Below are 26309 nucleotides of genomic sequence, written 5' to 3'. Positions count from 1 at the left end.
TTGATGATTGTAATCTTTAATGATATAGTTAGTAGTAGGTAGCAGTACAGTAATATGAAATAGAAGTATTTGAGAGTTAGGGTTTTTTTATATTAATGGTGTGGTAAGTTTTGCTAATGAATTCCATTGTTGCTGCAGCTTGATTATTGAAGTACACTGTATTGCTACTGTATTGCAAAATAGTTATTGTGGTTAGAACATTTGTTACTAAATCCATTTTCTTGCTGTTCCTGTTACCGTGTTTTTATTTGGTATCTTTGGGATGGAGTAGTAGAATGTTGGAATTGCTTGACAAAATTGTGTTAATGAAATCATAACATACCTCCCTGCATGGGATATGAATGAAACTTTTTCTGTTTGTTGGCCATTTTTGTTTTAAAACTCATGGACACTCATTTTCACTGCAAGATATTTTTTAAAATAAGGTATAGTATATTATATGAGCGATAACAGTGTTTTATTTCACGCTTATTCATTATAATTTGGTCTTAGTGTATACGTCAAATGCCAGAGTTACAAAACATACAATTATTGTAATTTTTCTGAATTTATATTTCTGGTATAACTACCATTTTTTTTATTAATTAAATTTGTTTAGAACTTCAGTCCAGAGTAGATTTTCCCTATCAACTAATTGCAGTAATATATTATTCTAATTCTTGATCTGTGTCAGAAGTTGTAACTGTGAGTGTATAAAATAAACCAGAATTTTATAGCTGTGTAGCTCTTTACAGATTCTATAGAGCAAAATGTGGAAACTGCACATGGTCATGTAGAAGAAGGACGTCAAGAACTTGTAAAAGCAGCAGCATATCAGGTATGTAGTATTTATCTCTGTGCATGTATTTTTCACTTCATGGGCATTTTTTTATTTTTTCCATTTTTATATAGGTAACTTACCAAGTAATTACATAAGTATAGTTTCCACTTGAATGGCAGCTTAGATTCAAAATTAAGCTGGTAGCACTTCAATATAGTTTGTGTAGGTGATCAGCCCGTTCCACTTACGGAATATTGGAATAACTTAACAGATAATCCTCATTCGTTTCCTGCTGTCTGTGGTGGCAACACCTGGTTTGGCGACAGCTTTATTCATTATTTTCCGATTATTTTACTGGATTCCGATGGAGGATTCTTTAAATCAACCATTAGAATGCGTATATTGTAGCCTTCAAGCTGAAATCTTTCAGGAGGTGTTTTTTCTTTTTTTTTGTTTATGTTGGGTCAGAGTCGTCATCGAGCTGCCTAACACGTCTACTTAAGCAGGGAAGCTGGATCCAGCATTCCCTCTTGACCAAACAGCAGAATTCTTCCTCTGTTGACAGATCAATCAAGTCTTCTAGTCACTTGATTTATTTAGGGAACTAAGTTTCAAAGGATGTACTGGGCTGTCAGAAGCTTGAACTTCCCCTTATGGCCTTTCGATCCCGAGTTGTCCGGGTCTAACGTATAAAGCAAGCCAACCTTGGAACTTGTCCAGGTCTAATTAATGTATAAAGCAAGCCAACCTTGGAACTGTTTGCCTCTTCAAGGAACCTTCAACATGATCGAGGAAGCACTAGACAATCTCTGGCTAAGTTTTCAGTTACATTCTTAGCCTGTTCTGGGACATGTAATGTGAACCTGCTTACGGTTGTTGGTCTCAAGATCTTTCCCCCAAACCGTGCCTTCTCAAACAACCTAGCTTCAAAGATAATACCAAGGGTGGTCCTCTTGCCCAGACAGGCGCTGAACTGTCCGGAGGATTGTCTTCGAAGAGTCTTCAAGACGTGTTGCAGCTGGCTATTACAAGATTCAGAAGTCTCCCTCTTCCTCCATCTCCCAGACTTAGTGGTCATCTTCCAAAGCTGGTGTCTCAGACTTTTCATCTCTTCTTATCAGATGTAATCTGCAGCAGGGTACCTCTTTGTTTCTGAGAAGATCTGGGATCTCTCGCTTTTCCTGAAGAGGTACCGATCTATGCTTATCTCTGATTAAGCTCAGAGACCTGGTTCTTTTATTGTCTTCTCAATGACCTCTCAAGCCCTTTTCACTCCCAGTTAGAAAGCAAGAGATGCTTTTTCCTCATTTTCCTTTTGATTTTAGCTGAGAATGAGGATCTATCCAAGACTTGGATCCATTCTTTTCCTTATAGCTTAACGGACATTCTTAGCTTTGGGGAGCTCCGTCCAGTTCCTGATTCCCTAACTCACCTGGTGTCCAGTTCGCCTGACACCAGCTACAGCCTGGCGTCAGCGCACGCTTCAAGCACCCAGGAGCGCTCACCAGCTCTGAGGGAAAAGAGTGAGCTCTCTGTCCAATTGGAGTTTTTAGGTATTTAGGACTTGATAATCAAGAGGGCCTTCTTATCCTTTGATGTTCAGTCAAGAACCCTCTCGCCCTTGCACTAAGATCACATTGTCGTTCATTCTAAAGAGATTTTATTTCCGAAACACTCAGATTCAGGAGAACAACTTTGTCTTCTTTTAGTGAAAGCTAAGGTCATCAAAGCAGCCTTCACTTCTTTAGCTTTCAGGCACATATGCCCTTACTTCCATTCTGCATCGCCTACTCGATGTTTAATCATCCTTCATGTCTCACAGGCACATATGCCCCTTACATCTATTCTGCATCGACCTACTGGAAGTATAATCGTCCTTCGTGTCTCACTTTCTTAAAAAGTGAAACCCGAACTATTAGCTCCACTGGCGTCCAGCTCTCTTGGTGCCAGCTACAGTCTGTTGCCAGCAGCTTCTGGTGATAGAAATTCATTTCTCACTATAATGTGGTTCGGATTCACAATAAGCTGTAGGTCCCGATGCTGGCAACCACCAGTTCTTAGCCACGTAAAATAAGTGTAATCCTTCGGGCCAGCTGTAGGAGAGCTGTTAATCAGCTCAGTGGTCTGGTAAAACTAAGGTATACTTAACTTTTCCAGTACCTCTAGCTGCTAGCTTACCTGGTGCCAAGCTTGCCTGGCGCTAGCTACAAGTCTGGCCCCAGCTAAATAGCTCCCAGTGCCCAGAGCTTCGGGCTCCCCTGGTGCTCAACTCGCCTGGCACCAGCTACAATCTGGCACCCAGTTTGCCTGGCGCCCAGTTCACCTGGTACCCAGCTTGCCTGGTGCCAACTACAATCTGGCACCAGCGATATATATACCAATCCTCGAGCTTCCATGGCTTGCCTGGTGCCAATTCCAGACTGGCGCCAGCTAAATAGTGTTTAAAATTCTTCAGTACCACAGGATAGTGACTGGCATGGTATGGCAAAAAGGAAGCACAGGATTTTCGCATACTGTCTCTTCACCTTCTATTGAGGTAGAGAGCACCCACCACTCTCAGTGGATGGTTGTAGTGTTATTTCAGTGTAGGTGACAGTGTTTGGTTGTTTTTTGTGTTGGTACTGCACCCAGGGCAAGGGCACCTTTTAAAGTTTTGCTAGCTATCGGATAACTATTAGCTGCATAGCTTCCCCTGATGCTTTGGTAGTCATCGGAGTAGTCCTTTGCTACAAAGCTCCCACTTAAGTAGAGGCAACCCTTGGCTCTACCGCCACGCCACTACAGGCTACAGGTTAAGTTGAGCCACAATCAGATGCAGTTTTATACTGCAGGCTCTCTTAACTGATAAGGAATGACAAGCATTGTATTCAATACTAGCAACTTTACTATTTCAGTAGTAAATTAATGACATTACATGGCTTAATGTTTTGGAGTAGGATACTGTGTCCATGTATCCCACCTCCCGTCAATGTGGTGGGATTCAGCTATGCAATTACTTGGTAAGCTACTTATATAATAGTGACATTTTTATAATAAAAGTTTTATATATACTTACCAAGTAATTACAGAATTGGAGCCACCCTCCTCCCCTCCGATGGACATAAGGCATAAAATGAAGGAGGATTGTCTGCTAGGTCATTCCAATATTCTGTTAGTGGGACAGGCTGATCACCTACACGAACTACATTGAAGCAACACCAGTGAAATTTTGAATCTAAGCTGCTGTTCAAGCGGAAACTATAGCTATGTGATTACTTGGTAAATAAATTTATATATGTCATAGTTTCTCTGAGTATCATGTTTTCTCTGAGTATCGTAAATGTTACATGTATAGTTTCTCTGAGTATCGTAAATGTTACAAGTAAAGTACCAACCAAATATAACTGATAGCAAATTGTGAATTGTACAGTTGCTTATACAAGTTTTTATTTGAGGTTTCAGTGTATAGGTTTATACTGTATAATCTAAAGTACAAAATGATAAAGATAACATATCCTTAAAGCAGCTACTTGACAAGATTTGTAATCTTGTCAAGGTTTGCATTTTTTTTAATGTCAATGTGTAATGCTAAATTTTAGAAAATCTCCCATAGCTATTAGATGAATTATCTCATACTTTACCTCTGAAAATGGCCAGCCATATGAGAACTAAGATTTTAATTTTTTAAAATTAATTTCCACACCCATCAACAAAGTTTTTAGTTTAAGTTTCTTTATACTGTTATTTATTTTTAGTACCTTAAGCATACCTAGTTTGCATTTATCCTTGTTAATATGGAGCATTTGATGGAAATTAGATTTCAGGATTTCTACACAATTTTTATAAAGACTGTATGAGACAAACAGTAATTTTATAAGAGATAAAGCAATTTAGACCTAGCATTGATAGTACAGTATTTTGATTTTAAAATACTTCCTTTATGATGTATGAGACAAGTAGCATTTATATAACAGGCACAGCAAAGGGAAAAAATAGAGCTCTCGTTTCATAATTGAAAATTACCAGTCACATGATACTTTACTTTTGATGTATCAGGCAAGTTGAATTTCTGTTAGTAATTCCAGTTTCCTGCTAATGTTTTACAGTTGAATATTCAATATGAATATTGTGGTTATTGAATATTATTACTATCTCAGCTGTTAATTTATTTTAATCTAGATACATTAATGTTAATGTTGCCATATGAGAAAAAACATTACAACTTTTTGTAACAAAATTTATTGGGTTTTGATCAAATGTATTTACAGATTTTTCAGAATTTTACAGACCAGGTTTGATAGTAGTGTGTCATAAGGGTATAACAGTGCTTCACATACTTTATGCACTGTATACATGTATATGTTATACTTAAAAAAACAGTAAAATGTATTTATATGAATATTTGTTTTACATAAGAAGGGGTGGAATTAAAAATTTCTAGAAACAAAGATCCATACAAATTACAAGACTTATTTTTACAGATGCCATTATGCTTGATCAGAGAAGTGTTAAAAAATGCTAATTGTAATGAGCAAAGGAGTAGTTATGATAGACAAAATAAAGGAAAATCCATGCGTTATGATAGACAAAATAAAGGAAAATCCATGCATGCTGCCATCAATAGTTTCAGGTGTCTTGTATCATTGGTGTTCTGTAATTTAACCATACAACTGCTGTTATATAGCATATGCCACAATCAGATTACAGAGTTGCTGTTGTTTGTTTGACATTTTTTCTCTGAGCTTTCATTATACAAACTGGTGGCTCTGCAAGTAATAAAAATAGTATGCCTAATTTCCTATTTTTGGCAATTCTGTATATATTTATATTTCCTAATAGTACATCTTCCTTTTGGTAATATGTATTCTGTTTACAAAATTCACAAGTTCTTGACTAGGTGATGATTTTACAGGTCATGCAGCCTGCTACTGCTGGTTGACAGAAAGTGAAGCTAGGGCAAGCACCTGCTGTTGATATCACTTGAGGAGAGAGCTTTAGCTGTTGGAATGTTGCTAATCAGTGCTGAGTAAAAGTGTGGTAACATACTTCCGGTCAAGAGAGGGTGCAGCTGTGATGGTCTTCTGCTACTGGGCATCTGAGGATGGCTTTAGCTGTTTCATGCTGGAGGGTGCTGTAGCACACTGCTGCTGTTGAACTATTGAGAGTTCCTCGGCACTATAATGCTGCTTGTCAACAGAAGAATACATGTGTATCAGCCTGCTGCTTCTGGCTGATGGAGAATATTGCTGTTGCAAGCCATTCCTGCTGGTCAGTTGAGGATGGCCTCAGCTGCAGGATACTGGAGGATTTTAGGCACAGCTGCCGAGAGAGGCGATGACACTGTAGCAGCCAGAAGTGGTCAGCACCTCCATTGACCATTTCTGGCTGCCACTATGTCCCCTTGCTAAGAATCCTCCAGTATCCAGCAGCTGATACCATCCTTAGTTGACCAGCAGGATCAGCTTGCAACAGCAGTATTTTTCATCGATACAAAATAGTTTGTTGGCCAGCAGCTCCCTATTACGGAGGGACTCTCGTTAGTTCAACACCTGTGGCATGTTACAACATAAACTGGGATCTAACAGCTGAACCCATCCTCACAGCATTGATCAGAAGCAGCAAGTAATCACCATTTTACTCAAATGAGTGGACCCTCTGCTGCTGCTAGTCAGATCAATTATATTAACAGCAGATTTGAGGTATTTGTCACAATTCCCCACTGCACGTGTCAGGAGAAGGGTATATAAGCTTCATATTCTTTCTGAAGCAGGAATATCACATCTCTCTCTCACTTCTCTAAGATCTGATCTGGTGGAAGTTATGTATCAAAAATTTCCTTTAATTTATGATCTATATGCCAGCATATGAGTTTAGGGGTTGTATACATCATCATCCTCCAGCAGGTTTCCATTTCCATAGTAGCCTGCAGTGATCAGTGTTAGGTGGCAAGAAACTCGTGTAGAAGCAGTGGTTTTTGTCATCAAATCATCCTTCAGTGACAAGTTGAATTAGGGGACCACAATCAAGATTCTACAGCTCCCATCTCCTGTCAACCAGGAAGGGGTGGAGGATGTCTCAATCATTCAGTAGCAGCAGGACGTTGTAGGGTATTTACTGTTGTCTAGAGAGATGTCTTATAAAATTCTCCTTCCAGCTGTACTGGCAGCAGCAAGTTGACATGACTTCACCTTCCTTTGACCAGAAGCAGCATCATCATCCTCAGTCAACCACCAGGCTGCAGTGCAGGGCACCAGAATCCTCCAGCAAGCAGGAGTTGATGCTGTCTGCCATCTTCCATCAGCAGCAGGCTGTCACTGCTGCACTCTCCACCACCCAGCAGCAGTAAGGTGTAGGGGGCCACTTATCTTCCAGTTGTCCCTTCTTGGCAGCCCCTTCTGTTGACCCAATACAGTAAACTGCTATGGTAGCACACTTCCTACATCCTTGACGCTCATCATCTGAAAGCAGTGGTACTTTGCCAGCCTCAGCCCATTAGGAGCACCAGGTCACCAGAGGGATTTTAGTCATTCACAACAACAGCTAGGGCTAATTAATCAGGAGCAGTAGTGCAACATGGGCAGAACCCAAGAGGAGATGAATAGCACAGAGATATCCTCAAGTTTGCTGCCAGGGTGGTCCCTTCTAACACCCAACAGTATACAGCAGGGGTGACTGCTCCTCTCTCATCAGCAGCAAAGATGGAACCAGTTGGAGCTTTATGCTCTGATACCCTTTGTTGTCCAGCAGCAGCAGAGGGAGTCCCAGGATCATCTGATGGCCAGTGGCAGAAAGTAGCCACATTTCCATTGCCAATTAGAGAGTTGTAATGGTCAGTCTCATACATCAGCAGCTGGGTGTATCAGTCATACTGCTCCAAGTTCCCTTCAATAACTTTGTACCATAGTTAAATTCCTCTATCATCGAACAGCAGAAGCAGGTTTCTTTTTTTTAAGTGGATCAGCAGCAGTAGGGGGTCTTATGATCTTCATTTGGTATATTCCCACATGTCAAATTGACGCTGTATAGTTACCGCTTAGCAACAAATTCATGTTGTCTCATAGCAATAGGATCTTGATGATTTATGATCATGATGGTCGGTCATAACCATGATAATCTATGTAGTATGACTTCATGGTGACACTTCATCTTCCAGCATTAGCTACAGGCTGGCAGGGGTCTCACAATTGTTTGTGCAGCAGACATGTCTCTGTTGCTTTCTCCTGGGTCTAGCAGCTCCATAGACTACTAGCATCTCTGGATATCATGTTGGTGACAAATGTGCAGTCTCAGATGTTATGTTGGTACCCACTAGTCATCTCAAAGCAGCAGAATTATAATCCAGTTGTATTTAGGTCCTACAATGGCACCCTCCGTCGTCCAGCAACAGCAGCTTGTCAGGAAGCCCTCACTGCTCTGGCTCCATAGGAGTTCACGCTCTGTTCTCCAGTAGCAGCAGTATTTAATCACCCTGCACGACTATCTACAGTTGACGAGAGGCAGGAAGCTGTCCAGATAACCCCTTCAATAACCAGCAGTAGTAGACTCATGGTGTCATTTTATGTGGTTAAAGCTGGATGCATCTGTGTGGCACACTCCATTTTGTCTCTCAGTGACATTCTTCATCATCCAGCAGTAGTAAGGATGTCTGAGGATATGCCACTAATCATTGGATGTAACAGTTTGGAAAGAGATCCAATTGCCAGAGAGCTTTATGCAGCATTGGTAATGGTTTGAAGTCATCCACCAGCAGTGACATTAACCGTAGGATGCAGAAATCTTGTTCTCCAGTAGCAGGGGTTCCTCAGGGATCTTCATCGTCCATCAGCAGCAAGTTTCCTCAAAATCCTATGTCAAAGAGCAGCAGCAGAACTGCCATGGTTGTGTCAGTGACCAGTGTGTGGTTTATGTAAAAGGTTGTATCGGTTTGTAATGCAAAATTTCACTGTATTCATTTTAAAGTTTACTCACCTGACTCTTTCTGCACCTGACTCTTTCTGAACCATCCTGATGGTACAAATTTATTTGTTCTGTTTAAATACCTCTTTTTTTTTTTTTCATCCCACTTCTAAGCTTCTTTCACTTATTACAGTTAGCTGTTTTTGAGGACTGATAAGTGCCTCTGTTTAGGCATAATGGCATCAGCAGAATGGTGGTATAGTTGGCTTGTATCTGAAAAAAGTAATTTTGGAAATTTATTTCTAGAAAGGCTAGATAATCTAGTACATGAAGTATATGTTACTATTATTTTTTCTTTCCAGAACAAGAGTCGTCGGAGATTATGCTTCTGCATTTTACTTCTGGTAGTCGTCTTGATAATAATCGGTATAATTCTTGCTGTCAAATTTGCTTCAAAATGAATTAAGACTAGATTGAACCCTGCTCAATATAGTTAATTACCTCATTCCTCTCAGATATTTTTATGTAATGAAAATACACAGTATTTATAGTTGTACAGCAAATAGATAGTACGAATTGTATATTGTTTTTAATAAATAAAAATTGTATAAATAACTTGAGTGTTATTTACAATCAGTACAAACTATTTAATATATTATTCACAATTAGAGTTTAAGCTTGAAACTGAAATTAAGACAACAATCTATATATCTTTAAACAGAAAAACTGAACTGGCAGTCATCTTGATGTGTAAAGTCACCTAATTCTGTTACTCTACTGAATTTATAAAAATATTTGGAGCTGAAGGGAAGTAAATTCAGCAAACCTTGAGCTTATTCAGTTAACCTTAACTTTACAAGAAATTTGAATCAAAACCTTGAGTCAGTATTACCTGATAACTTATTGAACAATGAGACCTCCATAAATAGTAGTAGACATCAACTTAACATCATGTTTGTCCTCAGCAGAATCCACTTCGTCTGAAGACGATGTTTGTGTCAAGTCCAGCACATTGATTGAGTACAGTGTTGCATGATGGTACACCTTAGAAGAAAGTCACAATATAAGTGTACTTGCTTGACCAAAAATTCACATAGTGCAGCAGAAAAGTGGTTACCAACCATACTTTAATTTGAACTTGAAATTTCTTTTAGTACTGGCTAAAACAGCTATGGCTGGAAACTTATAATGATTGAATGATTAATATATTAGATTGTGTTCCACAAATACAAACTTACAGCTGCTATATGTTCCTAAAAGTGTAGTCAGATTAGGGCATTGTTTCTAAATCTGTAATTTCTTCTGCTTTCAGAGAGAATTAACTTTTCAAACTGACATATGACACTCCATGGAAAAATGAAGCAATACATTGTAATTCATTACTTAAAGGACTGGTAGACACTGAATCCTTCATTGTAGTGATAAACTGTAATTTTATGGACTAAAATATATTAGCATTTTCCTTCTTAAGCGACAAAACCATTTTGCATTGTGCTGAAACACTTGTAAATTAGAAGGCAGTGTATAATAACACTACAATCCTTTTCCAGTTCGAGGTTAACTTAGTTGTAAATCTCTCTACTGTTAGTACAGGCAAGGTATTTTACGTGACCCCAGAACAAGGTGACATTTGCTGAGTATTAAAGAATTTTAAACAGCACATTTTGTAATCCCCATCTCCACCAATTATGAAACTTAGATATTTTTGTGAACTAAAATTATCAACAAATATTCATGGAGTGAGATACTAGAGCAGATAATCGCGAACCTAACGAAACACTGCCTAATCAAGGATGTGCCCATGAACAAGTGAGTGACCATTCAAAGGCAGATCATGTTGGGTTAGAATTGCCGAAGACCAGTACCAAGAGACCTAACAATAGATTCCTCCTAAATCTGATCTGTGAAGAAATTCCTTTAACCCCCAAAGTACTACCTTGGTAAATAGTGAAGATTTGCTAGTAATTATAAAAGTGAAACAAAAAGATATTTCACAATAGTTAAGAAAGCTTGCCCTATTACAGACGCATGGTTTCATTATGAATGTTCATGTATTGAGGTCAGATACACACCCATACTTCGTAGTGATAACATATTGTACATCTGTAATAATTTGCAAGAGGCTTGAACAAAGAACACACAAAAAACTAATTGAATGTTTCTTAAAGTTCGTCTTCAATGAAAACACATATTAACAAAACACAGATATTAACAAAGTTGATTCAGGATTCGGCTCAGAAAACTAATGAAGTAATCAACATAAGATGAAATCCAAAACAAAACTGACAATGTTAATAAAGGTCTAAAGACCCTGACAAACATGGACAAAACTTATGCTGAATCACTAAAGACAAAAAAAGTGCTTCTGATCAAATCTACAAACGAAGAGAACACAGCAAGCTAATGAAAATAGACAAATTATGAGTAAAATAACGGCGCCAGTTGAACAGGTTAAAACAAGAGATGGGCACTTATTTGTATAAGATTTCCAGACAGGAAAAAATTGAGAAAAAGGCAACAATGGAGATTCAGAATATCAACAATATATCAGTAAATAAGAAGGGTAAACTTAAACAAAAAATAATAGTAGTCTATGCCCCGAAGGATGAAGATGACATTGTCGATAACATTGTAAAGAAATATCCATGGATAGGTAACCTCATATCTGAAAATGACGACCTAAAAATTGTAAATGAAATGATAACCAAAAATGACAATTATAAACACTATGTCATCAAATGTACACCACAAAGATGAAAGGCTACATATGATAGAGGTGACAAATTGTGTGCACTGTATAACCGTTGCAAAGTCAATGCTATAAATGTCAGGAGATTGGTCACAGCACAACAAATTGTAGAAATGACCAAGCTTGCCCTAGATGTGGTGAAAATCACAAATCAAATGAATGTGCTAGCAATATCTTCAAGCGTAAAAATTGTGTAAAGAAAGGTCATAGTGATGCTAAACATAAAACATATGATGGCAACAAGTGCATAGCATATAGAGACTATGTGTCAAAGGTGAAAAATAATACGGATCATGGCTTTGACTAATAATCTTCTAAGCAATTTAATACAAGAAGAAAGCAAATTTTAAAAAAACTAGAGACTCTCCTATCCTGCAGGAGCTACCATACTGACGAGAAAACACTGAAGTAATTACAAAATATAAGAAACACCTCACATTGAAAACGTACAAACGCCAGAAAGCGAATTATCCCTGTGGGGGGCTGTACATCAAACCAAACAAAGTGAAAAGTGAAGACACAAACAGCTTATTACTTCCAAACAAGCGCAAGATCTTAAATCGTACAACGTTCGGACACTTCGGGCCTTTATAATTTTTATCGATGTTGATGAAAAAGTCAATGACTACCCAAGATGTTAATGGACATTATGTCTATAACATACGATTCTGGTGACCGGAGGAAAATATTTTGAGCCGAATTTAACAAGTCAATGGAAAGAATGCATTTAAAATCTGAAACTGTACCAATCAAGACACTACAGATTGATTTAGAGTCGAGCAGAGCCTGTTTGGAAGAAAAGAGAATCCCTTGATGGAGTAATAGCAGTTCTAGTGTGGTCACCAGGCAGACCAACTTGAAAACACTACAATACTAAAGAGATTTCTACAATACTAAAGAAATTTCTTAAGTAATAAGTAATCACTAAATGTTTGAAAAGTAAAAGGACTAAGTTCATGTTACAACGAAGTATACTACATTGTAGCTTAACTATTAACTTTGTTTCTCACCAAGACTGGCTTTTAAAACTTTTCTGTACTAATTCCGTTGCTGTCAGGTTCACAGTATGTCAATGCTCGACAATGCAAAAATGTATTTTGGAAATAAGTTATGTCATTAAACGCTTCTTTACCTTTGAGCACCAATGATATTTTGCAGGCAAAGGCATTGGAGTTTCCATGCTTAGGTCACCAACCCAGAAAGAGACGAATATGCAGTCGTCTGCCACTTGGATATTAACCTGCAGAATAAGATGAAGATCAATAAGCATTCTAACATCACACAGGAGGAGAATTTTATCCAAAACAGATAGTTCTCGGAAAGTGTAACTACTTAGAATTCAAACATTCCAACTACTGAAACGATAAAAAATAAAGGTTTCTACTTACTCTAAAATCCATCCCCGGCATCATGGCAGGAAAGTCATCGTCTGCTATGACGTATCTTTCTACAGTTTCTCCTTCATTTTGATCACTGAAGACAATGCGCCTAAAAAATTGTTTATATGCAGTTATAACTAGAGTAATTAGTTTGTCAATGCTGCAGTGATTATATCTAATGAAACAAATACCCCTGCATGCACTGTAACTTTCATACTTACTGATACTAGCATGTGTTACAAGTTATGAGTAAAATTAGACCGACATGTGATTCGAAAATGTTTACATAATATAAATGAGTTCCCTTCAATGAATTAATTTTTTTTACTGGTGTGAAAAAAAAAAAACAGAACATTGAACAAAAAACTGATTCTGGCAGGTAAATCTTTCAACTTCATATGAGTGACAGACAATTTAGTTATGAACTTGCTAAAGGAAATTAACCACAAACAACCATAAATGCTGACGCAAACATACCGGCACTTTTGTCAACCTTAATTGGGAAAACCTCAAATTTGTCTAATCGACATGCAAGTACGTGGCAAGATTGGTTATTTTTCCCACATAACTAGTTTTGGCAAAGCCTAACATTTACAAGAGGAATGCCAAAAGAAACCAGATGTTCTTTACTCCAGTGTCGACGTTGGAAACAACAACAGTTTCTATTACTAAATATTAGTTCATCAAATCAACACTATAATTACAGTTAATGAAAAAAGTTATTTCCTGTTCAACTTCGGAAGAAAAGTTTGTCACACACACACACTAATTAAAAAAAACAACTCACAAGGAGAATACATCTAGTTTTGACACTGGGATTTATTTATGGCCAAAAGTACCCAATATATAAGTTTTATATGGGTTTCAGTAACTTGCACTTTAGGTCGTAGTAGTTAACCTTCTGGTTTCCCAGGCCCGGATAAATAAAATGGTTTGAGTCAGGAAGGGCAGCCATCCGCAAAGCATCTGGCAAAACAAATCGTGAAACAGGCCGCTAAATGACTGTTAGGAATAAACGGAAAAGTTCTGTCATGAAACAGACAAATTCCCACTGATCTCATCTTTGAGATTACATATTTTCAAGCTTAAACATCAATATTAAGCAGTAGAAAACCTACTCCACTGTGCTTAAGGAGTAGACTTAAAATTCGAAAACGTGAGTAATGAGGGTGGAAATGTTACAAAAGCATACCACATCTCGCAGTGGAACGTGACAGAAGCTAGAACACCACGAGATCGCTCTTCTTAAGAGGTCCTGCTGATGTACTCTGGCCTTAAGTTGCTAAGTTGCTAAAAGGACTGCAGTATTTGATGTTTCAATAACTTCTTTAAAAGTCACCCACAATATCAGATGTCATTTAGACAGCTTGCCATTCGTCGGGCAAAACAAGAGGCTGCAAATCTAAAAGGGGCTTTCGGTGCAAGTCTCCCATGCACACAATGCTGCTTTCCCTAACGAGTGTCAGTACTGAATTTTTCATATTCACTGAACAGGAAATTAAAAAGTGGCCAATGTTATCACCAAAAGGATAGGCTCCTTGCCGCGTTGGAATATCACACAAACAGTTTCTCTCTCTCTCTCTCTCTCTCTCTCTCTCTCTCTCTCTCTCTCTCTCTCTCTCTCTCTCTCTCTCTCTCTCTCTCTCTCTCTCCAAAATCTAAGGTACTTATGAAGTGGAAGAAAGAGCGACCCACTTTATAAACCAGCTACTGTCTAATATCCATCGCGTTTATCCTAGTTATTAGTATTTATAACTTCATACTTGAAGTACCATCGTCGATGAAAAGGCATTTTCAATAATCTACTGTATATATATGTTTTATCCACTTTTTTCTTGTTCGTTGTTGTTTTTCTTCTTTAAGGAGCGATGGGACGATAGGTCCAGCTTTCAGCATCCAGTCACAAAGCCAACCCAAATAATCTAGTTTACATCCTGATGCAATAACTACACACCTACAGGGTGCTTACCCAAGTACTGTGAGGTGATTTTCGTGTTTTTTTTTTCCATCCTTATCATAGAAAAATGAGTAATGAACAAATAGTACTCTACCTGTCATCGTAATCAATCCTAAGAAGAAAAATCTTCGTAGATTCATCACGAACTAGCTCAATCTGAAAACTGAAACATTTCATGATATATGCTGGACTTTGACAAATTCATTGTTATACTTATGATGTCGTTATCGTAAGTTGTGAACTATGAAGGTGAGGCAATGGCAGTGTGTAAGGTAGCAATGATTACTGGTTAATTCCTCTTACTACTATATCGGTGCTTTTATAACTTCAAAACTTTCTACAAAAGTAAAAAAAAAAAAATGAGCAAGTATTATGTTTAAACTTAAAAGCGAACAGAGATTTGGGATGCAGTCATGTCTTAACAGATATTACTAATATTAACAGCGCAATGGCTATTGACAAGTTGAAAGTGCATTGAGCTAACAACTCTTATTTTTCGGGAAACTCCAGCGAAGAAATCTACTAATACTCACTCGCTCTCTTCCTGGAGTTGAAGTGTCATCTCCATGTGGAAGAAGGGATACTCCGAACTGAATGATCGATGGTACGGGAGCGATCGAGCCAGTTCCTCGTTGACGAGTTTCTTGTGTCTCTTCTTTTGGCTGGCGACTTCGGAAGTGTACAGATGCCAGATCATTGGAATGGCGAGCCTGAGGTTTGAAGTTAATAGTTTTAGGCATTAGTCAGTCTTACGGAATGAATAATTGTTGTTTACTTAATTTCTGTCTGATGAAAAGTTTCAGAAATATGTTCATGACCTAATGATATAAAGAACCTTGGTGTGGAAATGTAAAACCTCGTTTTAACTATGTTGATGAACTAGCGATATAAAGAAAATTGGTAAGGAAATATAAAACCTCGTTTTATTGTTCGTAGCCCAGTTTTGAGAACGAGGAAAAGGCCTGAAAAAAAAAACAACAAATAGCAAAATCAGAAGGACAGCATACTGTAGATATGCCAAGGGATGAGAGTAAAAAACAGACAATTCTATGGCCGTGCGGGTACAGTTGTCAAATTTGCCAAAATACAATTAAATATTGCCAGAAAGGGCTACGAAAGATCTAAAATGTGCGAGCAAGGTTCTTTGCTGGATGAATAATGCCGCAATAAAATTGAAGAATCTACATCTATAAATGACAAGTATCAGACTTAACATCGGAATTTTAATTTTGAAATAATCATGCAAGTTATGGCATAATATGAGCACTATGTTGATATTCAGGAGACCAACACTTGCTCTGAAAAAGTTTGAGGAAAGCAACCTATTTAACTGAAGATTAATGGATGTGCACAATGTTCATAGAATATATATTACAAACTCAAAGCACTTTATAGGTTACATTTTCAGTAATTTGTTTACAATACCTTTGACTTTGAAATGTTTAAGATCGAAAAAAAAAAAGACCGGTTCATGTCGGTACAACTTCTTGTCTCCTGTATTCCGGAAAGAGATACTGACATCACTGATCTAACTACGCTCTGCCACTTAAAATGAATGTGTTATTGCACTCTTCACAACCTTAGGTCTAGCATATCTACCTTTGAAAGTTGAATGTTAAACGAACTTCAGCAAGACAGTTTAGCTCATGGGCTGGTCTTTACCATGTTATCTATACAAAACTTTAAACAATTCGAGCACATTCTTCTAAAGTATGTTACAGGTTTCAATATTTTCCTTACGAGACGCGTTGACATTGCTTTCAGTCATGGTCAATCATGGCCACTTGAATCGAATTGTACGGCAGTAATTTTTTTTATTTTATTTTTTACAAAGCCTGATAATATATGAAGAGAGATTCACAAGTAACGTAAAGAAAGAGTGGTATAGAAAATACAGTTCTACCCTCTATAAGAGAACTGTAATTGGCAAACTACCTAGAAGTGTTGTCGAGTACAGAAACTATTAATAAAACCAGGTGCATCAGTTGCAGATGACCTATGCATCTGTTACGCCAGATATAGGCATGGACTCGCTCGATGCTGATTTTGTGCTAGGTAAATCAGGACCCACTAAGACAGGTGGGTCCTGGGTAAATAGACCATGTATTTTTTCCACATACGACAATTTTCTACCAGTGAATCTTTATCACTTAAAATTGAGAGAAAGCACCTGCTTACACTACCATCATTTAGTGTCATTAACTATTGTCATTATGAATATCATTAAGATTCATTTTTTATGAATATCAATACGATTGAACTGCACCACGTTGGAAATTTTCAGTTGTAGACCACTCAGTTGTATTTGGTTCCTCGAAAAAAAGATGTGCAATAAAAATAAATGTAACAACTTTACTAAACAAAATGCCTCTAATGAAAAGATAGAAAAATTTCTTGACTCTTGACTACAGTTGTCCCTCAAACACTCGCTTTTACCAAGATTTTTTGTTCAACTGAAACAAATTACCCAAAGTCAATGGAGTTTCATATTTGTTCCATAAACATTTCTATATGTAATCCTTATCATAATAAATTACTAGTATTGTTTTGGCGAATGACTCACTTGCTCACTAACAGAAGTTCGGTCAGATTTTCCTGATCGGTATCGGTCAGTTTCCTCATGCGCGAGTAATTCTGGAACCACTGGTCTCTCTTGGAGCTGAGGGTGCCGAAGCTGCTTCTAATACTACCGATTATTTCCTCAATTGCATCAGGCCTTCCGTCTACCTGCAGGGCAGAGATGAAAGAGGGTCATGGAACTGAATAATTTGGGCGTTAAGTTTTCCACCTGAGCTAGATATAAAAGTTAGTTATGAAGTGATTAATGTTTAGCTTTGCCAAAGTCGTCCACCGTTAGAAAGGAGTACTATTATGGAACTGGTAAAAGAAAACTAAAATTTTTGTTGCTGCAGAAAAGAAGAGCAGAGCGTAGGGAGGAATCGGGGTGAAATGAAGAGAAATAAAACAAGATAATAAACATTATTAAAGAAATGGTATTAAAATATAACGAAGCCTTTTCCTTATCAGTTAAAATCTTATGATAAAAAGTTACCTTCTCGTCGCGTTCACCACAAAGGCGATGCCACCGAAGGGTTCGGTAAAATTTAAAGTAAATATATTTCTCCATTTTAATGTTGTTAAAAACAACCTCCAAATCCTCGCCCTTGGTTCAAGAAGGAAACGGCAGAAGCTAGTGTCAGAAATGAAAATAATTTCATAATTATTTTTAGGTGTTAAATCCCTTGCAAAGTAGCAGATTCGTTCAGGTAAGATTACGTATGAATTTACAACTTTATTAAAATTGTTTGTAATAACTGTGCTTGAATTGAAGATTCTCACCGTTTTTCAAAATTTGGAACTCCTAAGAAAATCTCGATCTTCAAGACATCGCACTTTTTTTTTTTTTTTTTCACCCCATCCTCTCACCCCACTGCTGGGACACTACTGTAAGACTTGTTCAACTGCGCTTTCTACCACTCCAGTCTTAATAGAATTATTCAGTCTAAATTTGCTGTGAAGTTTTGTCCTAAGTTTACTTTCCAATATGCAGGTATAGTTCTTGTTCTTGGTGTATTCTCAATTCTCTTGTCATTCATGAAATAAAAAAATAAAAATATAAAAAGCTAGGCTACCGCATACTACTCTACTCTACTCCAGAGCAACTTCGTTCGCAGTTCCTACTTTTTTGTTTTTGGCAACATCGTAAGGCCAATGCATTATGCTACTACTGCATAATAATATAAGTCAGCGAATGAGTTGATTCTTCATCACTTCAACTTTTTACCTTAATAATAATAATAATAATTATAATAATAATAATAATAATAATAGCCACAGAACAATCTCACATGTATACAAGGCTGTCTGCCCCGTGCATCATTCTTCCTTAACTTCCACTGCTTTATTTGCTCTTCTTTAAAGAATGACCCCATTTCACCTTAAATTCCACCTTAAGTTCCATCTAAATTCTTCGAATATTCCCTGTCCGCTGTTCCCTCGAATTGGAAATCATTTATTGGGACAAGGCCTAATGAACTACTGCACGAGCTCCTTATGAACCCACCATACTTTAGCAGGTGAAATCGGGTTTGATTATTTTACACGGTGTAGTCGTCTACGTTGGTCTGCCATAGTCCGGAAGTCCACAACATACCTCTTACTCCCTTTCGTATTATAACAATGATGGCTTAAGGCCGGCTTAACTACACCAACACACCAACACCACTTGGTCCAAACACTTTCATATTATACCAAAATGATGGCTTAAGACCGGCTTAACTACACGAACATACACCACTTGGCTCAAACATTCTCAGTCAGTGATCAGAGCCAACACAGCCATGTTTTTATCATGAGTTCATAAAATGAAATTCTCCCTATTCTCATTCGGTACTCTACAGCAACACGGTCTCGTCTCTGTTGGGTGTACAGAGTCCAAAAGTCCACATCAGGTCTCTTAACCCCTTCCACACCTGACAACCTACCTCACAACCCGTTGGCACGAATCTGACCAAATCTTATCCAACCAGCCTATCAGACACCTAATTCGTAGGACAGCACAACCGATTTTAGCAACACCATCAACTTAGCTGTTGTTGTACTTTAGCATTACCAGGGCTTTTCATACGATATTTAAACAATAAAGATCCTCAATCATCAGAATGCTTAAGACAACTAATACTTCAAAAGAACGTCTAGCGTAAGTTCTGTCATATATCGAATGCCCAAGGCTAATGTGAGTTTTAAAACTGTTTTCCCGGAAAATACTATCACTTTTATAAGTTCTCGAACCAATCACACTCCGCCATATACTTAAGAATCATCATTATAAATCATTCTCTACATATAAGTAAAATAAATGAGATTTATAACCCTCTGAGATTTCATCAGTATCTGACTTAAATAGAGAGTCCTATTAAATATTAAAAATAAGCCGGGTTCTAAAAACTAAGCTTGTTTGAGATTCGGAAACGCTAAACCGCTAAATCTTGCAAAAATATACAATTCAGTATTAAGACAGTGAAACTGACTGTACCTTCGCACAGTTCCCAGTTTCTTCACATTACTGAAGCCTCAACACTATACGAGAACGTGCGAGAGGAAAAATGGGCAGATAGTTATGGGTAAGCATTGTTACCTTATAGTCAGTTAAGTTAGCACACCGTTTAATTTTGTAAACGTGCAAAATCGGATATTCGTAATAACACAACCTCAAGTGTCATATATCACGAGATATATTCTCATTCAATTTAATGTTTCCATTCACCTTGAATAGTTTTATAGTTTATTCCTAAAATCAAAGTCCGAGCGGTTTATAAAAAAAAAAAAAAAAAAACTGAAAAAAAAAAAAAAAATTGGAGTTACCTATCCTTACCAAGATCTTATATTTTTAAAAGTAACTCGTTCTCTGATGCCTGGACTTTATGTAAAAATAATTCTTAATCTTGCATGAAAATCCAGTGATTTCGTTATCTGTGTTTAGTTATTTCAGTTACATACCTATACTCAAGTGCCTGATGAATTTTAATTATGAATTTCATAACATTTTTAAGGCAGAGATACTATAGTCTGAGAGTATACAAATCTTACCTGAAATTCTCAGAATTTTTTATATAAAGCTAATGTTTTTTTCTTGTAACAGGAAATTCATTTTGCTATAATAGTTCCTTGTCTCGGCATTCTAGTTCAGTAATTAATCCTAAGGATATTTTGATAACTAGAATGGAGAATTATATCAATATTTACTACTAGGCAAATTCAATTATTAAATCTTAAAAAAATGTTTATTTTACTTTTTTATTTTATTTGCATACCAATACTTAAGAAAAAGGAAGTTAAGACATGAGAATTTAAAGATAATTTTTGGCCTATTTTTGAAATTTGTCATTTATCTGATGGTTTTCTTATCCTCAGAAGCTCAAGAAAAGTCTACTTCGTTCACTGGACCTATATAAGAAGAGGTAGTCACCACCTTAACCTTAAATTATTATTCCTGGAGCACCTCCTACCGACACCCTTTGGTCCATTTAGGGGGTGGTTTTCTTATACACCTTTAATCTTAAAATGGCATTACTGACTTATTATAAACATTTTGAATACTGTCGAGTTTCTACTCAAGATTTTGGAATTACTCCTTAAGAAAATAAAGTGCTGTGCTCTGTTTTCAAACAGCTGTTTCACAAATGGCGTCAGTGGCTTTTACACAAATTTCCTTTGAATATTGATGGGTTTCTTTTTAAAAATTTGGAAATCACCTCAAGAAAATAAATGCTGTACTTTTTTTTTTATTAAATACCTGTGTCCCATCTTCGTTACATCAGTATATATTTATCAACATCAGTATATATATAAATTATATATCAAAGTTCACATCAATAGTTGCTCTTAATAAGGAATATGAAGCATGAATGCCTCGAACCTTTCAGTTTCATGCTAATCTTTTTAATATGGGTGAAAGTAACATTTCTTCATGCTTCACTGGGTAGCATACAGAACTATTAGATTGGACTTGACCCTCCCACGCAGACATTAACTTGGCCGTCTCATTAAATATGCCTTAATAAAATTAATTTTTATCAAGTGATTTACTCTGTCCGTCTTGCAAGCAGCTAAGAAGAATTTATTATTTGTTAACGCTCCACAGTATAATGTTTGCAGTATTTTACACGTAATATATCAGATTCTCTAATTCAAGGCTTCCAGTGCTTGGCTTTATGCTTAAATCACGTATTCCATTCCTAATTCAAGGTGTTCCTTACTTGATCTACCTAGGTTAGGACCTCCACCTCTATATTACATATTCGTACAGTTTTATGTATACGTATACCTAATATTAACGTATACGTATACTTAGTATTAACACTGATTTATTTTTTTGATCAATCCAACTTATGTTTCATAACTATTTTAAACCTTTGAAATATCGTTTATAATAGTAAACAAAAAATTACGGTAATTTATCTGAACTCATAACTCTGCATTGAATATACTAAACTGTGATGAACAGTTCCTTGTGATGAGCCTTTCGATGTAATCTTATTTTTTTGAAAATTTGCAATTTCCCATTGCATTCAGAATGTCCTGAAAGTCACTTAACTCTGAAATAATGCTATTAAACAGTCTACAAACCATATTCTTATTACATTATCATACCATGAGCTAATAATTCTACTTAAAAATTTTAGAAGGACCAGTGAAGTTGCAGATTCCCCATTATCATTTGCACCATATTTGAAGTCAAATTTTAAATATTTTCAGATTGTTCGAAAAATGCTAATAATTATAAATTTGTTGACAGTAATGTTCACCATTATCATTTGCACCATATGAAGTCAAATTTTAATCGAAAATTTGTTGACGTAATGCTTCAATAATTTCGACAAAACCAACCTTAATCACTTTCCAACCTTTCATCGTATGAGCATGCAAATCAGAGTCTCTTAATTGCCAAAGAAGCACTAGCCTACTAACTTATAAGATCTCACAATAACGCATTTGATAAGCAAGGAATCATTATTTTGGAAATCCAGATTTTAAAAAAGCGCTCTTACTTTCAGCTTCAGATGGGTACAAATATCATATCATATCGACCCGTATTCTTCGTTGCAACAACAATCATAATGCCTTATCTCAACAATCACTTTCAGGATGAGGGGTTCTATCAGTGAAAAACTCTGAGGAGGTTATTCTTTAGTATAAATGGAACCATTCTCAAGAATTCGTAACATGACACAGTTGTGACCAAATCAACACAAAAGAGTATTTTGGCCGCACTTCACTAGCTAGAACTTAAACTATATTCTCTATATTCTCTATAACGGCAGGAAGGTAAACAGCCTTCCGTACGTAATCGCAAGAAAGGTTAAACACCATCGTGATCAAAATACCTGTTAGAAGAAAGGCAATGCTTCCGATTAACCGATGACCCCGGAATCAAGACGATGGGAAGATACGGCAAGATAGGTGGACACAAACGAACTCCAGCTTCCATAGCCTTCAGCTTGAACGAATGCCAAAATATCGTTGCAAGGGACTATGGCCTGACAGGTCCTTGGAAGGAGAAGCAGCCTTCCCAGCGAGTATCTGGTCTTCACTGACTTTTAAAATAGTCTGGTGTTTCGCAGATCGCTTTTTCTCTTTTCGGGCGTGGTTACTGTCTTGTCGAAACAGCACTTACGGTGATGGTAAACAAATATTCATTGCTTATAAGGTACCCGTACGGAACTCTCGGTTTTGAGAAATAACATAAAAGTACCTTACAGAAAATATACAAATGTATATCTATATAGTATACACATATATGTAATATACTGTATATACATATATACATACATATATATGTATACATAAGTATATATATGTATACATATTATATATATGTATATATATTATATAGTGTCTTTATCACATACACAATTGTTCTGTGCATTAGTAGAATTACTAAAAGGACCTCATTCAAACTGGATGGTCTCTATACCATCCAGTTTGAATGAGGTCCTTTTAGTAATTATATAGTGTCTATATGTATATATATATATATAATATATATACATATATGCATATATATATATATATATATATATATATATATATATATATATATATATATTATATATATATATATATATTACACCACTACTGGGCCTCTAGATTTATATTTCATGCATGCTTAACACGTACCATTTTGAAGGAAAGTTTTAAATATAGTACCATCTTCATTCCCGATAATCCTACTTATTAAAAAGACCTGCATCTTCAGAATGAAATTACTTAATTGTGGTCAGGTATATACACTAGCCACATACTAGCGCAGTCCCTTGACCTGAGTTGGCATGCCACTGAGGTAAGGTATTACGAGGAACGAAAGGTCTTGTGGGCACCTCTGCACTCGTCCTAGCAACCGATTCGTATTTATAATTACAGGAGCTCTTGGTTTTATGCCAGAGGCCAAAGTGGGCTTTTTTTTAGCTAATCTAATTTTACATATCTTAAAAGGACAGTACGTCATTTATTAACATACCGCAGGAAAGAAAATGATTTACTTCACATCCTTTGCATCACCTTAATAGTGCAAGTTATCGTAAGCAAGAACATATCGAATTATCATGTTCTGTACAGCACAATACACTCAAAATGAAGTGATTTAATGCCACAGAGGGATTGTAAAGCGTTTGAGAATAGCGCCACATCCTCACACCGTGCTTTGACCTTGCTTCAACCACATTATCTTATCCTCATAAGTGCTCCACAGCTGTATCTTAATGAAGGAGTGACGACTGCCGTAAGAGCTTTCTGTACTTTGCTTATCATATTAAGGCAATAACAAGAAACATTATCGCATTTTCAAATAAATGTCAAAATGCTGCAGCATCGTGACACAAGATAAATTGCCTATTTTTCGTCTGATATTGAAATTTCAAGGTTGCTGTGATCCTTCAACTGCCGAGTTAAAATATAGCCAGTTCCTATATCGCTAGAATCTCTGCACACTTCAGACTACCTTTCAAAGTTAGCATTTACCAGTGGTGAACAACTCAAAAGTTCATTTTTCTTATCAAACATTTAATGAAACGGATCAGCCCATAAAATTTTGAATTTCTAACAAACGAATAATCCAAGTGGTAACCATGGCAACTACAATATAAACCACCATGTCATTGCTTCATTCATATTCTGAAAAGTACAGCAATAAGTAATTGGGCTTGATCTTTCCTTACCAAGTTAGACTCAGGCTTTCTAATGGAGAGTTTTGGAGCTCGCTTTTATCAAGATTGTAGACTAACGAAGCCACTGATGACCTTTGGAACGGTCGTTCTAGTTCTAACCTTGCAAGCTGTTTTCTTAGTTTTTTTTTTTTTGATACACAATAACGCTATGTATGGTTCATTCCATAACCTTCCAGCCCCGAAAGAGACCAATTCATCAGTTTTTGAAAACCATGCATCCGGGAAATCGACCAGTTCATTGGTCTTGAAAACCATCTAACTGCGAAATCAACCAAATGATTGGTTTTGAAAAGTCCCCAGCTGGGAAATCGACCAGTCAATTGGTTTTGAAAACTCCCCAGCTGGGAAATCGACCAATCAATTGGTTTTAAAAACTCCCCAGCTGGGAAATCGACCAATTAATTGGTTTTTGAAAGCTCTTAGCTGGTAAGTCGACCAAGTAATTGGTTTTTGAAAACCCCCCCAGCTGGGAAATCAACCAATTAATTAGTTTTTAAAACTTCCCAGCTGGGAAATCGACCAATTAATTGGTTTTGGAAACTCCCCAGCTGGGAAATCGACCAATTAATTGGTTTTGAAAACTCCCCTGCTGGGAATCGACCAATTAATTGGTTTCTGAAAGCTCCCCAGCTGGGAAATGGACCACTAAGTCTTTGAAATTGCCGACCAGTTTTATCCCACGTCGAAGTGCATGGCCGTACACTAGTAAAACCCTCTGCCTTTGCAAAATGCAAAAAAACCTCAGTTTTTCTTAAAGTTAATGTAATTTTCCCATTCTCTTTTAGAAGAACGCCTTTGAAAACTCAGTGTCCACTGTCTTATCAGTAAAAGTCACAAATACCTGGCACTGGATGAGTCACATGACTTTATTATCTATTAAATTGATTTTTTTTAATCACATGGGTACTTGATCTGTGAGTTCGTACCGTTGATCTATCTTTTAGACAGACCTTCAACTAGGCTAATAAAACGTACCTATTCGCGTGGGGTCAAATGGAGTGATGATCCCGATCATGTATTCATGCGTTATCAGAAGTAACAGAAAGTATTATGTTTACTTTTGCCGAAATTCTGAATTAAAAGGAACTTATCAAACACTACAAAAAGTTCTAAAGTTTCATAAAACAGAAAAGATGTCCTTTTATCTTTCGAGGCCATTTAAAAGTGTCCTCTACTTGGTGCATTGGCTAGTGGAGCTTAATTCCCACAAAAAATAATGAAAATAATATTAGAGGCTTTAGTGCTTGTCCTTACTCTAAAACCCACATTCTATTCAAAACAAGCTTTTGTATAAAAAAAAAAATACACGTATGCCCTATTACAGGAAAATTTAGGCATACAGTACATACAAATAGACCAACACCCTTTTGCACACATACATACAGCACATACAATGATAACACAAAATTTACATTTCCTAAAATAACCATTTATCATTTTTTGTTCCCTTTCATAATTGGACGCGTGGGGTCCACTCGTCTACTTGTCACCCAAACTGACTCTGGGTCAGACATTCAGCTATTACAGGTTTCACAGTGGACAAGTGTCTCGTTTTCTTATCAATTATTTTCGAGCACTTTGAAGGGGTCATAATGACCACAGGCGCCTACAGTTGTACCTTTAAGTATGTAAAATCTTGGTCTTATTGCTCGAATTCTCTGTTTTATCTGACTGCTGTTCCTAATATGTATAATACCATTATAATATGAATTATGCTTTCGTGTATATATTGTAAAAATACTCATCCCTCTGTCTTTTCGAGCCACGAATGTCAGCATGGAGGAAAGCAGTCATGTAGCAAAGAACTAAATTCTAATGATAATCAGACACAAAAATATACAAAAAAGTAATTTCGCGTTTTATC

At 36.8% G+C, this 26309-nt stretch overlaps 2 protein-coding genes across 9 annotated transcripts in view; one reads left to right on the top strand and one right to left on the bottom strand.

Annotated features, from left to right (window-relative positions):
• The window catches only part of LOC136854136 (syntaxin-7-like), a 24990-nt gene extending 15740 nt beyond the window's left edge, over positions 1 to 9250 (top strand). For 3 of the 6 annotated variants that reach the window (XM_067130355.1, XM_067130356.1, XM_067130357.1), the window contains exons 7-8: positions 735 to 817; positions 8998 to 9250. In XM_067130355.1, the coding sequence (XP_066986456.1) occupies positions 735 to 817; positions 8998 to 9096 (182 nt within the window). In that variant the 3' untranslated portion in view covers positions 9097 to 9250. Of the gene's footprint in view, positions 1 to 724; positions 818 to 8997 lie in introns of all 6 variants that reach the window. The other 3 variants (XM_067130351.1, XM_067130352.1, XM_067130354.1) reach the window with 1 other exon arrangement.
• The window catches only part of LOC136854137 (uncharacterized), a 21984-nt gene continuing 637 nt past the window's right edge, over positions 4963 to 26309 (bottom strand). Inside the window, exons 1-8 of one of the 3 annotated variants that reach the window (XM_067130359.1) lie at positions 22607 to 22814; positions 17284 to 17447; positions 15254 to 15430; positions 14815 to 14883; positions 12773 to 12872; positions 12517 to 12624; positions 9528 to 9679; positions 4963 to 8908 (exon numbers count right to left, since the gene is read on the bottom strand). In XM_067130359.1, the coding sequence (XP_066986460.1) occupies positions 9536 to 9679; positions 12517 to 12624; positions 12773 to 12872; positions 14815 to 14883; positions 15254 to 15430; positions 17284 to 17342 (657 nt within the window). In that variant the 5' untranslated portion in view covers positions 17343 to 17447; positions 22607 to 22814 and the 3' untranslated portion in view covers positions 4963 to 8908; positions 9528 to 9535. Of the gene's footprint in view, positions 8909 to 9527; positions 9680 to 12516; positions 12625 to 12772; positions 12873 to 14814; positions 14884 to 15253; positions 15431 to 17283; positions 17448 to 22606; positions 22815 to 26309 lie in introns of those variants that run through there. The other 2 variants (XR_010857643.1, XM_067130358.1) reach the window with 2 other exon arrangements.

This window comes from Macrobrachium rosenbergii, chromosome 28 (genome assembly GCF_040412425.1).
Source record: "Macrobrachium rosenbergii isolate ZJJX-2024 chromosome 28, ASM4041242v1, whole genome shotgun sequence".
Classification (NCBI taxonomy): domain Eukaryota; kingdom Metazoa; phylum Arthropoda; class Malacostraca; order Decapoda; family Palaemonidae; genus Macrobrachium; species Macrobrachium rosenbergii.
The sequence above is the reverse complement of the archived record's forward strand: the minus strand, read 5'-3'. Positions and strand labels throughout refer to the sequence as shown.